This window comes from Neltuma alba, unplaced genomic scaffold (assembly GCF_004799145.2).
Source record: "Neltuma alba isolate B1F8T4 unplaced genomic scaffold, ASM479914v2 tig00011557_pilon, whole genome shotgun sequence".
NCBI lineage: Eukaryota > Viridiplantae > Streptophyta > Magnoliopsida > Fabales > Fabaceae > Neltuma > Neltuma alba.
Window position 1 is genome coordinate 694,592 of NW_021636216.1, and position 14,101 is coordinate 708,692.

Here is a 14,101-nt window from a genome sequence, read left to right on the forward strand (position 1 = left end):
TAGGATAACATCACCACTAATGTTGCGGAGTCATTTAATGCCTGGATTTTGAAGGAGAGGAAGCACAATGTGTTAGTTCTCATACATGAGCATATGGAAAAATTAGCCAAGAAGATGGTTGCAAGTAAAATGGCAATGGGAAATTGGACAAATGGCATTGGGCCAAATATTGAGTCCAAGTTGCAATAAAAAGTAGCAAGAGCGGAGAATATACATAATGTATATTATGGAGATAACCGAGTTCAAGTTCATACTACATCTCCTATTGGAATGATTTGTGTCACTGTTGATCTCACAACACACAAACACACTTGTTTAGCATGGCAAATGAGCGGAGTACCTTGTGTTCATGCATGTGCAGCGATAAAGCTACTTCATGATAGTGTTTATGAATTTGTAGATGATTGCTATAAGCTGTCAGCCCACCAATCACTAGAAGACCCTCAGGGAGGCCAAAGAAAAGAAGGATTGAATCTCAATTTCAAAGCAAAAAACTTTACCACTGCGGAAGATGCCATGAGCCAGGCCATACTGTAAAGACTTGCCAGAACCCCAATCCAAGTTAAGCTTTGCTGGTGGCTTGTTGATATTTCGTTTTGTGAATGCTTGTGACAGCATTTTTTTGTAAATGTCATAACCTATACCTCAAGTTTTCTGTCATTATCTACACATGTAACCCGTATGCTTTTTTGAATGGGTTGTAAATTTGACATAGTTACATTGTACATATACATATCAAATGGTAAATGACACCTGGTTGTAATCTGATATAACATCATTTCTGTATTTTTGATGTACTGGTCAATAGGTTGTAATGGACTTGTTATCAAACGCCATGGAGGTTGTCATTAGCAATCTTCCTACTTTCACTGTTTAGTGATTTCTTAAGACATCCGAGTTGTGTTAAAGTCATAATATGATATGATTTGGTTAGAATTTGATGTTATGTGGAGGTTGTGGTATTCCCAGTGTCAGTTGTCAGGGGCAATACGAAGGTTGTTAACCAATTCTGTTCGGGTTGTCAACAATCCCTATTAAGGTTGTAAATGAATTACTGCAATAAAAATCTGCTGTAATCATATTTGGTTCAGTTAAAGTTGTTAATGACTTTAAAATGCTCCCAATTTTTGTTATTAAGGTCGTTATATGTCCTGATAATATAATTCAATTAAGAGCTGTGTTATCCCCCGAGTGAGTTGTCAGGGGCACTGCCAATGTTGTTAATCACTTCTGTTATGGTTGTGAACAACCCCTGTTGAGGTTGTAAATAAATGTGGTAGAGAGGACTCTGATATATGCCTATCATGTCACCATGGTTACCATTTGTTTATCCAGTCTTATTCAGTCTGCATTTCTGGACATGATGAAAACACATGAATGCCTTTACAAAAACTTGATAACTAATAAAGGATATCAATACACACTAGCATATCTTAACATCCAGCTATCATTACATGGTCAAAGAAAAGAACAAAATGTGAACTTGACGTTCAGATGTCACTATGCTGTCAAATAAATAAAAGTAAATACAATATATACTCGTCATTTATTTCTTCCTCTTGCTTTGGGGGTTTCCTCATAGCAAAGACAACACTTCATTGCCATGCAGGTTGTTTCGATGAGTCACGAGCCACCACAAGCATCCAACCTTCAAGTCATGGATTTCTTCAGGGGAGTACTTAGGCATTATGTAGCCGTCGTCACCATACTCAGTGCCGTCCCATGTTTGTAACCAGCTCAACACATGAACCCCACAAGAGTCCCTACAAAGGAAAAACAAGTACTTTAGTCAATGAACATTAGTTCCCAAAAGCTGAGACACAAGTACTTATTGTGCAGAATAATAACTCACGTGTCAGATTACACATGAACTTTTGCCCACGTGACTTCCTTGTCAATCTTGTCTCCTCCGCAAACAGTGATGGCTTCAGCACACGAAGCACTTGGCAGAAACAATCTCTCTGCAAAAAAGAGACAAACAGAAGAAACAAGTTTGACAATTGTGAATGACAAATTATCAGGAAGCATTAACAACCTTCACAGTAGTGAATGACAAGTAATCAGCAGGCATTAACGACTAGGATAGTTAAGTAGACAAGCAACCATAACGCATTAACAAGTTATAGAATGAATGAAAACTTGTGCATACAATCCCTCTTGCCATGAATTGCTTAGGATCTATCTTTCCTTTCCTTTTCCCTTGCTTCCTTTTTGGTTTCTTTCCTGTTTTGATTGCTTCTTCTTCCTTTCTTTGTAATCTCAACATGGTCAAATTGTCCACCAAGGAGTCAAGGGCATAGAAACGCATGGTTCTTACATCTATCACATAACAGAACCAATGGTAATTGAAAAGGGTGGGGCCAAATATGAAGTCACAGTCTCCAATGTTATATCCTATGTACTCCGGCAAGATTTCATGTTCATGTTTTTCCAGGCTCCACCTAAGAGGATTAGCGGCCATTGTTTGCATTAACTCGGGTGAAAAAATGTGCCTATTGACACAATCGTGGTTCTCTTTTTCATCTCCCACCAAGGTTCTTGCCACCATAGACATGAACTAAATCACAGATACAAACAGTTAGTCATGATCATAATGACATTGCTAGTTTTCTATCTATATAAACAACTGTCTTACCTTGTCGTTCATCCATTTCCTATCTTGTAGGCAGCAAAGCTCAGCACGTGTTAAGAAGTACCCATACATCTCTACAATGTGCCTGCAGCAAAAGGAACAATGAGCACAAGAGTTGTATGTGTAAAATTGTTGTCAGTCAGTTGTCCCAATTACAATCAGTCCCAACACTTACTTGGCACCTTCATCTTGATCACATCTTCTTGTGCACATCTAGAATAATTCCTCTTTCTCGTCAGGTTTTCTCTTGCCACGGGCTTTTTTCACCTCCTCTAACCAAGGAGATTTGATTGCACAGTTTCTCACCCATGTTGATCTTCTTACATCCATTTGCCCTTGTGCTTCCTGGTCTATTTCATCCTTTCCCTCCATATCATCGCCAACACCCTTACCTCTTTTGCTACTGCATTACTAGACTTGTCTTCAGTTTTTCTTCTCCATCATCTTATGATCCAGAGTCACTCCCTTCTCCTTTCTCCTCAGGTTGAGATTGAATCTCTTCTTCATGCGAAGCACTTTTGCCCTCTTCTTTATCATCTCTTTCTTGTTCACTCTGTTGTTCATCTTGTGACAGAATTGAATCTTTTGGGCTTCCTTTATCTTATTGACCTGTTTCTTCATCTTTAGTTGCCTTCTCTTTATCATTTTCGCTATTTACTGCTTCCACCACATTTTCCTTCTCAATCTCATCTGTTAACCTCAACTGCAGGGAAACCAACTCTTCTCCAATTGTTGACACCAACCCTTCAACCATGGTCATCAACCTTTCATATGTTCTCTTTATTTCCTACAAAATAATAGTAATGAAAGTTATCATTACTCCAAATTGTACACAACACCAAAATAAGCTTGACATGATTTACTTACATGGTGGGTTAGCTTTATTTCTGTGTCGGATGCACTAGATGAAGCCCCACCGACACTCGTAACGCCATGTAGTATGCCTCTGTGACTATTCTTTTATGATTTCACTCTTGCTTTCACTTTTTCTTCATCCCAATAACTAATGGCATTCTCATTTTTTATGACCTTTTCTTTTCCAAGAGGAAAGTGTTGTAGGCAATAAATCTGCATATGAAGTAAATGATAACTTTGATATACAACAATAACAACATGCAGAGAGTCCACTGACAACATAAACAGCAGCCAATTACAACCTACACAACATCCAATAACAACATACACAGTGGCCAATCACAACTTACACATAAGCCCATCACAACCTACATTTACGCCATTCACAACATGCACAGCAGCCAATGACAACCCATGCTCAATCGAATGACAACATGAACAGAAGGCAATTACAACCTATACATAAGCAAGTGACAAACCAACACAGGCCACTGACCTGAGTAGCAGCCACTGACAACTCACGCTAAACCAAATGACAACATGCACACCATATAGTCACAACCTACACATCAGCCAATCACAACCTACATTTGTGTCATTCACAACATGCACAGCAGCTAATGATAACCCACGCTAAACCGAATGACAACATGAGCAGAAAGCAATTACAACCTATACATAAGCAAGTGACAAACCAACACAGGCCAATGACCTGAGTAGCAGCCACTAACAACCCACGCTAAACCAAATGACAACATGCACACCATACAGTCAAAACCTACATTTGTGTCATTCACAACATGCACAGCAGCCAATGACAACCCACGCTAAACCGAATGACAACATGAACAGAAAGCAATTACAACCTATACATAAGCAAGTGACAAACCAACACAGCCCAATGACCTGAGTAGCAACCACTGACAACCCACGCTAAACCAAATGACAACATGCACACCATACAGTCACAACCTACACATCAGCCAATCACAACCTACATTTGCGCCATTCACAACATGTACAGCAGCCAATGACAACCCATACTCAACCGAATGACAACATGAACAGAAAGCAATTACAACCCATACATAAGCAAGTGACAAACCAACACAGGCGACTGACCTGAGTAGTAGCCACTGACAACCCACGCTAAACCAAATGACAACATGCACACCATACAGTCACAACCTACACATCAGCCAATCACAACCTACATTTGTGTCATTCACAACATGCACAGCAGCCAATGACAACCCACGCTAAACCGAATGACAATATGAACAGAAGGCAATTACAACCTATACATAACCAAGTGACAAACCAACACAGGCCAATGACAACCTGCACACAGGACAATAACAACCTTCACACCAGCCAATCACAACATATACATAAGCAGTTGACAGCGTATATTTCTCCAATTGACAACATAGAGTAGTAAATAACAACATACAGAGCAACCAATTACAACGTACACAACGCATTGATAATACAACTAACATCAAAGTAAATGAATCATACCCACACTTACCATTAAGAAGTACAAGCAACCTCCCACATTTTTCGTCCCATCAGCTTTTCCTTTCTTCTTTCCTTTCTTGAACTCTGCAATTGAGTTGCAGAATTCTTTGAAAACTAAGCTGCTCCAATCATAGTGTCCTAAACTATCATTTGTCACCACCATGACCTTCAACACTTTATCACTCACCCATACGCTAGAGCCAAGACACAAGAGGACTCCTAGTACATACATAACAAAAAGGAATTCAAACTTTTCTTCCACTTTTCCTTCAATCAACCATCTTCCTATTGTTTTGTATGGCACTTTTCCGTAGTCACTCCTTAATTTCTTGAATGTTTCATCTTCATTCTCCACATTTATTTTAATATCTTCCCTCTTAAATGGTAGACCCATCAATTGATTTACATCTTCAGGCCCCATTTCATGCGTCTTCCCTCGAATTGAAATTTGCTTACTTCCAGGGTTAAACACACAGATCAATTCACCACAAAAATCTCTATAGATTTGTGAGCAGCATATGTCAACCAATTTATCAAAACCAATTCTTTTCAGTCTTTCCATCTTATCTTTACTTTTCTTCAATTGCTTGCAAACTTCCATAAATTGTCCTGGAGCACACCGTGTGTGAAAGGGAACAATATAATTCTTCCCTGTTGCTGGAACTCTCATTTCTTTAGCCCTTTCACCATATTGTTCTTTCTCCTCTTCTGTTAACTTCCCCCAAGCTTTTTTCACAGAGTTAGTGCCCTCTTCAAAAGATTTAAACTTCTTGTTTTGCTCATAAAATTCTTCAGTAAATAGTATGTATCCAAAGAAATTCCTAGCCCTTTGTCCATCTTTTCTCTTACTCTTTTTAGTCATTTTGTTCAACTGCAAAAAGAAAAAAATACTGTCATCACATCATATTTTCTTTTCCACTGAAATCTAATAATATCTTCTGCAAAATAAAATAGGATATGAGTAGATTTTGTGGCAAAATTTCTTTTTATCTTATTATTGATTAGATAGAGAAAAATCTATAAAAGATAATTAAATAGACATAAGATATTCGTAAATTTAACCGAATATATTCTAAAATCTAACCTATTCAATTATAAAATATTTACTTATCAATATGCTTCATATTTAACTGCAGAAACTTCAGTTTTCTATCACTGTAATTTTTCCTAAAGGATTTGAACCCCCTAAAAACAAATCATGCACGCCCTCATCCCTTCCATAATCAACATATATTTTAAAATAGTAAGTATCTTCAACGCTACCAAATTATTCACTAATCAACAAAATCAAAATATATCCCTTTGGATGACAGAAAGAAATGAACGGCAGTAAACAATGCTACATATGGATCATAAATCAATCTACCAGAATGAATTTCCCTTCATTGGATAGTGTAGTACAGAGCCAATAGGTGCTATATCCAACAAGTAATTTCCTTTCTCACCTTATCGCCAAATTATTCAGACATTCCACCATGGAGCCCACCATAAAAAGCCAAACAAAACCTTTATTATTTTATTACCAAACAAATCAATTATATAAAGTTCTCCCTTTTTATTCAGCAATATTAACAATAACTGATTGATGCATTTAAAAAGCTCTAGCAAATCAAATTTTTGAAAATTTTAAGCAGTGTTCTTCAAACTGATCTCTAATATAACTTAGTACCAGCCAGCCCCAACTTTTACCCCTAACTTTGATTCGCATGTCAGATCATTGTAATATCAACACACTTCACATTTCTAATATCAGAGTGAAAATACAAGTCAGGATTATCACTGGTTCCATATATGAACACACGAAAGAACAAGATAAGCAAGAAGCTTGAAATTGTTAAATATTCTAACACACTTCAGGTCATCAAGCAGCTATTTACGAACAATCAACAATTCAAATGTTCAAACATTCAAAACCAAACATCTTTCAAAATATAAGCAAGAAGTTTGAAATTGTTAAATATTCTAACAGAGAGAGACTACTTGTCTGGAGATTGAGGGCGTTAGTAGAGAGACCACCGGACCGTACCCGAGATTGAAGGTGTTGACGGCGTCGGAGCAAACAGCAATAGAGTGCGAAGCAGAGAGGGATGGAGTGCGGAGTAGAGTCGGCTAGACCATGCTGGAGATTGAAGGCGTTGAAGGCATCAGAGTAGAGAGCGACGGAGGGCGGACCAGAGACCGACGGAGCGTGCACGAGATTGGAGGCATCAAACCAAAGACCGACAGAGTGCGGACCAGAGACTGACGGACCGTGCAGGGGATTGAAGACGTCAGACCAGAGAGTGACGGAGTGCGGAGCAGCGAGCGACAATGTACCGAGCAAACACTGACAGACCTCGCCAGAGATTGAAGTTTTCGGAGCACACAAGGATGGAGTGCAAACGAGACGGCGGCGAAGTGTGAGAGGGCGATGGATTTCACGAAGATGACAACTGAAAGGAGTTTTTCTCTCAATCATGTGCTTCGATTTCTTTCTTTAATCAGAAGGGCAAGAAAGTAATTGCATGTTTCAAATTTTTTGCTATAAAGTCCCTTGGGACCTCATACACATTTTATGATTTCATAGGACCTTTCGGTAGTAAAATCTCTTCTGTGGGACTCTACAGTAATTTTCCCAAAAAAAAGTATATGGTGCATATTGATATTAGTTGTTAATATATGTCACGATAATTGTTAATGCTTACATATTAACTTGTCATTTTCATGATACTAAAAGTCTGGTAAATGACTTGTTAATATAGGCACATTACTTGTCATTGTATGCTCCGAGTTGATTTTTAGGATTTATTTATATTAATTTGATTTACAAAGTTTCACATGAAAATTTAATTTAATTTTAGCAATAAATACAATCTATTCTCCACTTTAAGTTATACGTGATAAATTAAAATGGTTTTATTTTGAATAAATTAATTATTTTAAAATAATATGAATTATTATTCTAGTATAAAGTAGGGAATAATTATTTCTACCACTATCATTTGTTAATAACGACTCTTTAAGTTATTGATACATGCACTTTCACTTGCCAGTTTCTTGCTGTTAAAAATCTAATATAACATTATGATGCAATATAATTTCATGTTACATAATTTAGGGTTGCACATGGGAAAAATTGGGCCTTGCCCAATGTTCAGCCCAAAAAAATGGCCAGCTTTGCCTAGTAGAAATCTTAACCATTTTGGGTTGGATAAAAGGTAGGCTTCCCTACCCAAGTCAATGACACCTTACCCGTACCATATGTGAAAAAAAAAAATCAATTATACTTCATAAACTCATAAAAATTATAACTATTTTTGAAAGATCAAATATAAAAATACATATTTAAAAATATCAAGTTGTTTCTAATCAATCTTTTCCTATCTCCTCTACCTTCAGTTTTTTTTTTAAAAAAAGAAAAACTTAAAACTAAAACGGTCTTTTCTCTTTTCCTATGCACAATCATTAACATCCAAATGTATATTGAAAAGAATGGACGTAAACATTAACATGGTGGGAGAGATACCAACAAGCTGTTGGTTGAAATGGTAAGTGATCTTACCCTCGTAAGAAGGAAAACATAAATTCAAATCCCGAGAAGTACACTTATTAAGAGGGCTTTAACCTTAATATTCCATGCACAACAAAGATTAGTTTCAAGCCCAAATTGGCTCAACCACTTATATATATGAGGCTTATGTAAGAGGAAAGGACTTTGGTCTTGAGCCTCCTTTTATATAATTATAATTTTTATGATTCCTTCTTCTTTTTTTCCCAATTTTATCCAAATATTTTAGCCAAAATAAAAAGAGATAATCGGTGAAAAAAAATTACACTAAATATAAATATGTGTGCGTGTTTTTAGGTAAGGTATCATTCCTTGCCCACGGCTAAACCTAGCCTGAAGACATTTTTGTTCGCTTAGCTCTTTGTTGGGCCCGTTGGGCACTTTTTTTGAGGGTTCGGGCGAGCATACCAACATGCGGGCCTCATGAAGTACACCACTTTTACATATGTTTATGCAACACATTTTTCTTATAAACATATCAAGTAATACAAAGTTTTAATTCAATCATGAGCAAAGTAACACCAAAAATTTTGCCCAAGAAATTGAGAAAAATACATATTTTTATTCCATTGATGTTGCATGATAATACATTTAATCACAACATGCAAAACTAATATAATCACAAAATGGATTATAACTTGCCTATCATATAAGTGAGGGTGTTTGCAATAATAACATGTCAATTCAGTTATTTTCGAATGTAAAGTGACTTACTGAAAGCACCATCACTACATGCTCCCTCACTTTTCAATACTTATATATTAAGTTGTCATTTTTATGCTAATAAAAATATGACATAATGTTTGGTAAAAAAAATGATATAATGTCATTTACAAGTACTTTTTTGTACATGACTTTCTCATTTAAATTTTATGTTTTTTAATTCTAAATATAATAAAATATCATAAACAATATTTATTTTAGTTTTTAGTTAATGGACTCATAATTTCATCAACAGTATTCTAGTTGAATTTTATGATACCATTGTGAATATTGGCATTTTAATTTTAACTTCTCAACATAAGCACCCTCACTTGTCAATTCCTAGTTGTTAAAAATATAATATGAAGTTATGGTATAATTTCATTTCAAGTTACATGTTTTGATCTTACATGATTTCAAGTTAGATATGCTTATATAATACATTTTGATTATAATATGACATAATATGGTACGATATTATGATATAAAGTGAGTTATCATTCTTGACAAAATTATTTGTCAATATTATCACCTTAACATGTCCATACAGGCATTCTCACATGTCAATATATTACTGCTAAAATCTTATATTCACAGCCAACCAAGTTATTAACAACTAATTCAAAACATGCCATTGTTAATACTCATTGCCCATAAAAAAAAAAAACAAGAAGAAGGAATGACATGCTTATTTAAGTTAAAAAGAATGATATGCCCAGTTAATTAAGCATTTATCTCTTCCTTTCTCTTGTTTTGAGTGTCACAACACTTTTTTACTCGCACTTGGTTTGATTGCAATTGTAAGAAATTCCTCTACTATGATGGGTTTTCAAAATAGGGGAAAAAATATGAAATACTCTTCCGATCCTTAATCTAAGATCTATTTAACTAATTTGATTAGATTAAGAAAGTTAGGTAAGTTAGTTAATTATAAAAAAAGTGACACATTTTTCTTAGAATACCATAATCATCTTTTTTAATACTCCTTCTTCCTCTTTCACTTGATTATGGTTGAGGGAGTATTCATAGGGGTAATTTAGAGAAAATTAATAAATATGAGAAATGGGTCTTATATTTAGGACCAAAACCAACTCAAGAATTGGGTCCTATATTAAGGACCGGAGCAGTACTAAGTAGTAGAAATACAATTTGAGATACTTTGGCTAGTAGTGTATAAATTTACTATGCTAATATTCAATGACATAGCAAAATTCATATTTTGGTACATAAAAAGCAATGAAATCTAACCGAATTTTAAGAATGAAAAAAGTGAAAGGGTCATGACATATGAATGAAGGACATTTGTCGCCATAACTGGTTCCATAATCACACATACTAATCTCATACAAGTCAAGAACAATCTTATGCCTCACGAGTTTCGATTAAGAGAATTAGCAACGAAGAAAGAGACAAAACCAGGGGAACCAATAAAGGGAAACGTCAAGGCAAAAGAGCGGAGTTACTCAAAGGGAGAATTGTAATAAAATCTATATATAAAAAAAAATGATTACTAACAAGTCTTAATAACAACTAAGCAGCTATAATGATAAGTTTTAGAATGGTAAATGATAACTTTTAATTTATTATTGAGATTTTTTTGTAGTTAATTTTTTTTTAACCTCATTGTAATTCTCCCTTACTCAAATCTTGAAACGGCAAAAGTCAAGGCCTTGAAAAACAACACAAATTAAGAGCAGCCAAGTGAAACAAAGCTCAGCAGCGAAATCAACCATGAATAACCAATTCCGATCAAAGGCAGAGGGTTTTACATAAACAAGGAGAAGATGAGACAAACAAGAGAGGGAAGCTTTGGTAATATGGGATTGAAAGCTAAGGAATTCTTGGAAAACACGAGCACATAAAGAGAACAAAGTGACTTCTCTCCCCCTCATCAATCTACCCGATACAAGATGACGAAGCTCTGAGGAAGGATGAATCACACAAAAGGACAAAGCATGAGGATGAAACTGTTGGAGTTTTAGTGTGAGTGTGTCAAAAGAAGTCTCATACTACTCAAGATTGAGAAAACCTTATTGTTTACTAAGATGTGAGCATGAGATAATACAATAGCTGAGAATAGGAGTCTTTAGAACTGACCGTTAGAGATGACCATTGAAGCATTTAAGTGTTTTTATTAGTCAGTTTTATTCTTTCATTAACCAGATTTAATGGCTTTAAAATGATTTAATTCACCTTAAGTAATTATTTTAAAACCGCTCTTTTAATTGACATTAAAATCATATTAAATCAGCATTATGGCAGCCCAACGATCACATATTATCTGCCTATAAAAGGCAATGTGTGGTGTATGGTCAGTGTGTGTCGAGTTCTACCTCCAAACTCTTCTCCTGTCTCTCTTCTTCTGAGTTTTAAATTTCTGCTGTTTTGTCACATTGCTCCGTGCAAGAAGGGTTCGTTTAATCCTGGGGAGTGCCGCCTTTTATTCTAACCTGTGTGGCGGAATAACTCTTAAGGACAGTGTTTTTAGACACGACTCGAACCATATTATTTTTATTATTTTTGCAGGTGTTGTCAACAATCTTAAGAGTTAGGTCACACTAAAGATACCACTCAATCACAGAGTTAGTTGTTTTAGCACCCATCAACAACGAAGTGATCATATAGGGAAGCCTCTAAGCTTTGTCCTAATTTAAAAATTTTATTTTATATGAATTTGGTTGTTCCCTTGTGTGAGAGGAACGTTGATGAGTTATATCTTATGTTTTAAGCATCAGTTCAAGATACTTCTGAGACCTCACAATGAAGAAATTGGCCAATAGGCTGCTCTTCATCTCTCTTGTAGGATTGAGATGGAAAGGGATGAACCTCTAGTACCGTATGTAACATCCCAACTTTTAGGTCTAGAAGTATCAGAAATAGTCTAAATTGGATAGGCTACTAGACCCTTTTTGAGCAGAAGTCCTAAAAATGAGAAGGAAGTCAAAGCAGTTTTAGGGACTAAACTGCAAAGTAAAAGTTTTCAGGGGCTCAAGTATAATCAAGTTAGAGACTCCAGTAAAGTCTTGAAGGCCCAAAAAGAGAAAAGAGGCTAGATACAGGCCAAGGGTTAAGTTAAAAACCTCAAAGAGAGGATTGTATGAAGTTAAGTCTAAGCAGGGACTAAACTGTAAATTCAGAAAGTTATAACCAACAGAGATAAAAATGGAAGAGTATACAGAGAATTCTAAGAAAATCCTAGAAAATGAGAAATAATATTCTAAGGCTCTTCTGTGAAGAGAAAGATGAAAATACCCCTAAGGTAACTTAAATAGAATTTATGAGGTTATGGCCGGTAAAAAGTATACCGTTTGAGGTAATTATTTGAAATAGTAAGAGACCTCAAAAATGTATACAAAAATGAGATTAAATGGTTGAAAGGTTATATTAATTTATAAAATTAGTCCAGCAATTAAAAGGCTAGTGGAATGGCTTTAATAAATTAAAAAGCTGATTATGCCGATAAAAGAGCATTTTAGTAAATAACTTTTTATACAAGGCTTAAAGGAAGTGTTATGGCCTAAGAAAATTCATAGATACTCTCTAGAATTAAAGAGAATTTATGGAGTAGACAGAAGAATTTTCTGAGCTCCAGAAGACCATAAAGAAAGCCAGAGAAACGTGAGTCAAGTAAAATAAAAGGAAACTTAGGGAACAAGTTTTGATCCAATGGCTAAAATCTAATCTCCCTTCTCCTCCACCACTTTTATGACACCTAGCACCTTCTAGAATAATGAGGTAAGGATGATGCAAGAAGATGATGCAACGAGTCAACTTAGAGTTTTAAAATTGCCTTTACCCTTTCTATTAGCCACCAAGGGCATTTTAGTCCATTCAAGCCAAAGTTTTGGCTATAAATACCCCACATTGGAAGAGCATTTTGGCAGCCATTTTCAAAGGGAAAAATCTACCAAAATTTAGAGAGAAAAACATAGGGGTGAAGGCCAAGAAGAAGGAACAAGATTCAAGCTTCAAGATCAAGGTATGTAATGGTTGTAGCATCCGATTTGATGCCTATTTCGAATAAGTTACTCTTTGTATATGATTCTAAAATTTGGCATGGTTAAAGTACACTCTATCAGTTTTAAATTCATGGGTAGAACACTTCATTTGGATATGTGTACGATTTATGGTGATTTTTCAAAGTTAAGGTTTGAAATCTGGAAACAGTGTTTAACCTTTGGAAGAGCTGCAAAATTCCGTACAATTATGGTATTTTTCAGAATAGAATTGGTTCCTGAAACTATTTTTTCTTTAAAGAGAACTTAAGGAAATTTCAGTGAGACTAGGAACCACTCAGTTTTGATTTTTTTAGAATTAATTATGAATTTTCAAAGTTGAGCAAAAATTCTGGAATTTCTGTGTGAACAGTATCTGCGAAGCAAAATTTTCAGATTTGATCTTCTTGAATCTAAGATGATCTAAAGTGGTCCTAATTGACAAGAAATGGATCTTAAGGATGGGAAATGATGAGATTTATATTATAAAAGTTAGAAAGAAAACTCTAAAACCAAGAGAAAGGGTTGGGGTTCAAGAAAGCTAGTCTTGAACTTTATATAATCTAGTGGTCCTAATAGATTGTATGATTATTGTGACTATATTTAGGACCTTTGGAACATCCAAGAGGATGTTTGGTGATGTTAATCAAATGGCCACATGGTTGGAAAGTAAAGGCAGTCAAAGAAAAAGTAAGAGTAAAGCTTGAGGTGCAAGGTATTGAACTTACCTATTGTCATTGCTTGATGTTGTATGCTTGTGTGTCGCTATGTACATGTTGTTTGAATGTTAATGTGACATGTTTTAGCTGCTGTAATTGCTATTCATGATGAGTAGATTATGTTTCCATA

The 14,101-nt window shown here is 35.4% G+C and overlaps 1 protein-coding gene across 1 annotated transcript; it reads right to left on the reverse strand.

Annotated features, from left to right (window-relative positions):
* Positions 1-1,576: 1,576 nt before the first annotated feature.
* Positions 1,577-3,004, reverse strand: LOC114714944 (uncharacterized). The gene is made up of 5 exons (XM_028899735.1): positions 2,910-3,004; positions 2,636-2,717; positions 2,150-2,557; positions 1,873-1,961; positions 1,577-1,763 (listed from the first exon to the last, which is right to left on the reverse strand). The coding sequence occupies exons 1-5, from the start codon at positions 3,002-3,004 to the stop codon at positions 1,577-1,579; spliced, it is 861 nt and encodes a 286-aa protein (XP_028755568.1).
* Between the last annotated feature and the right edge of the window lie 11,097 nt (positions 3,005-14,101).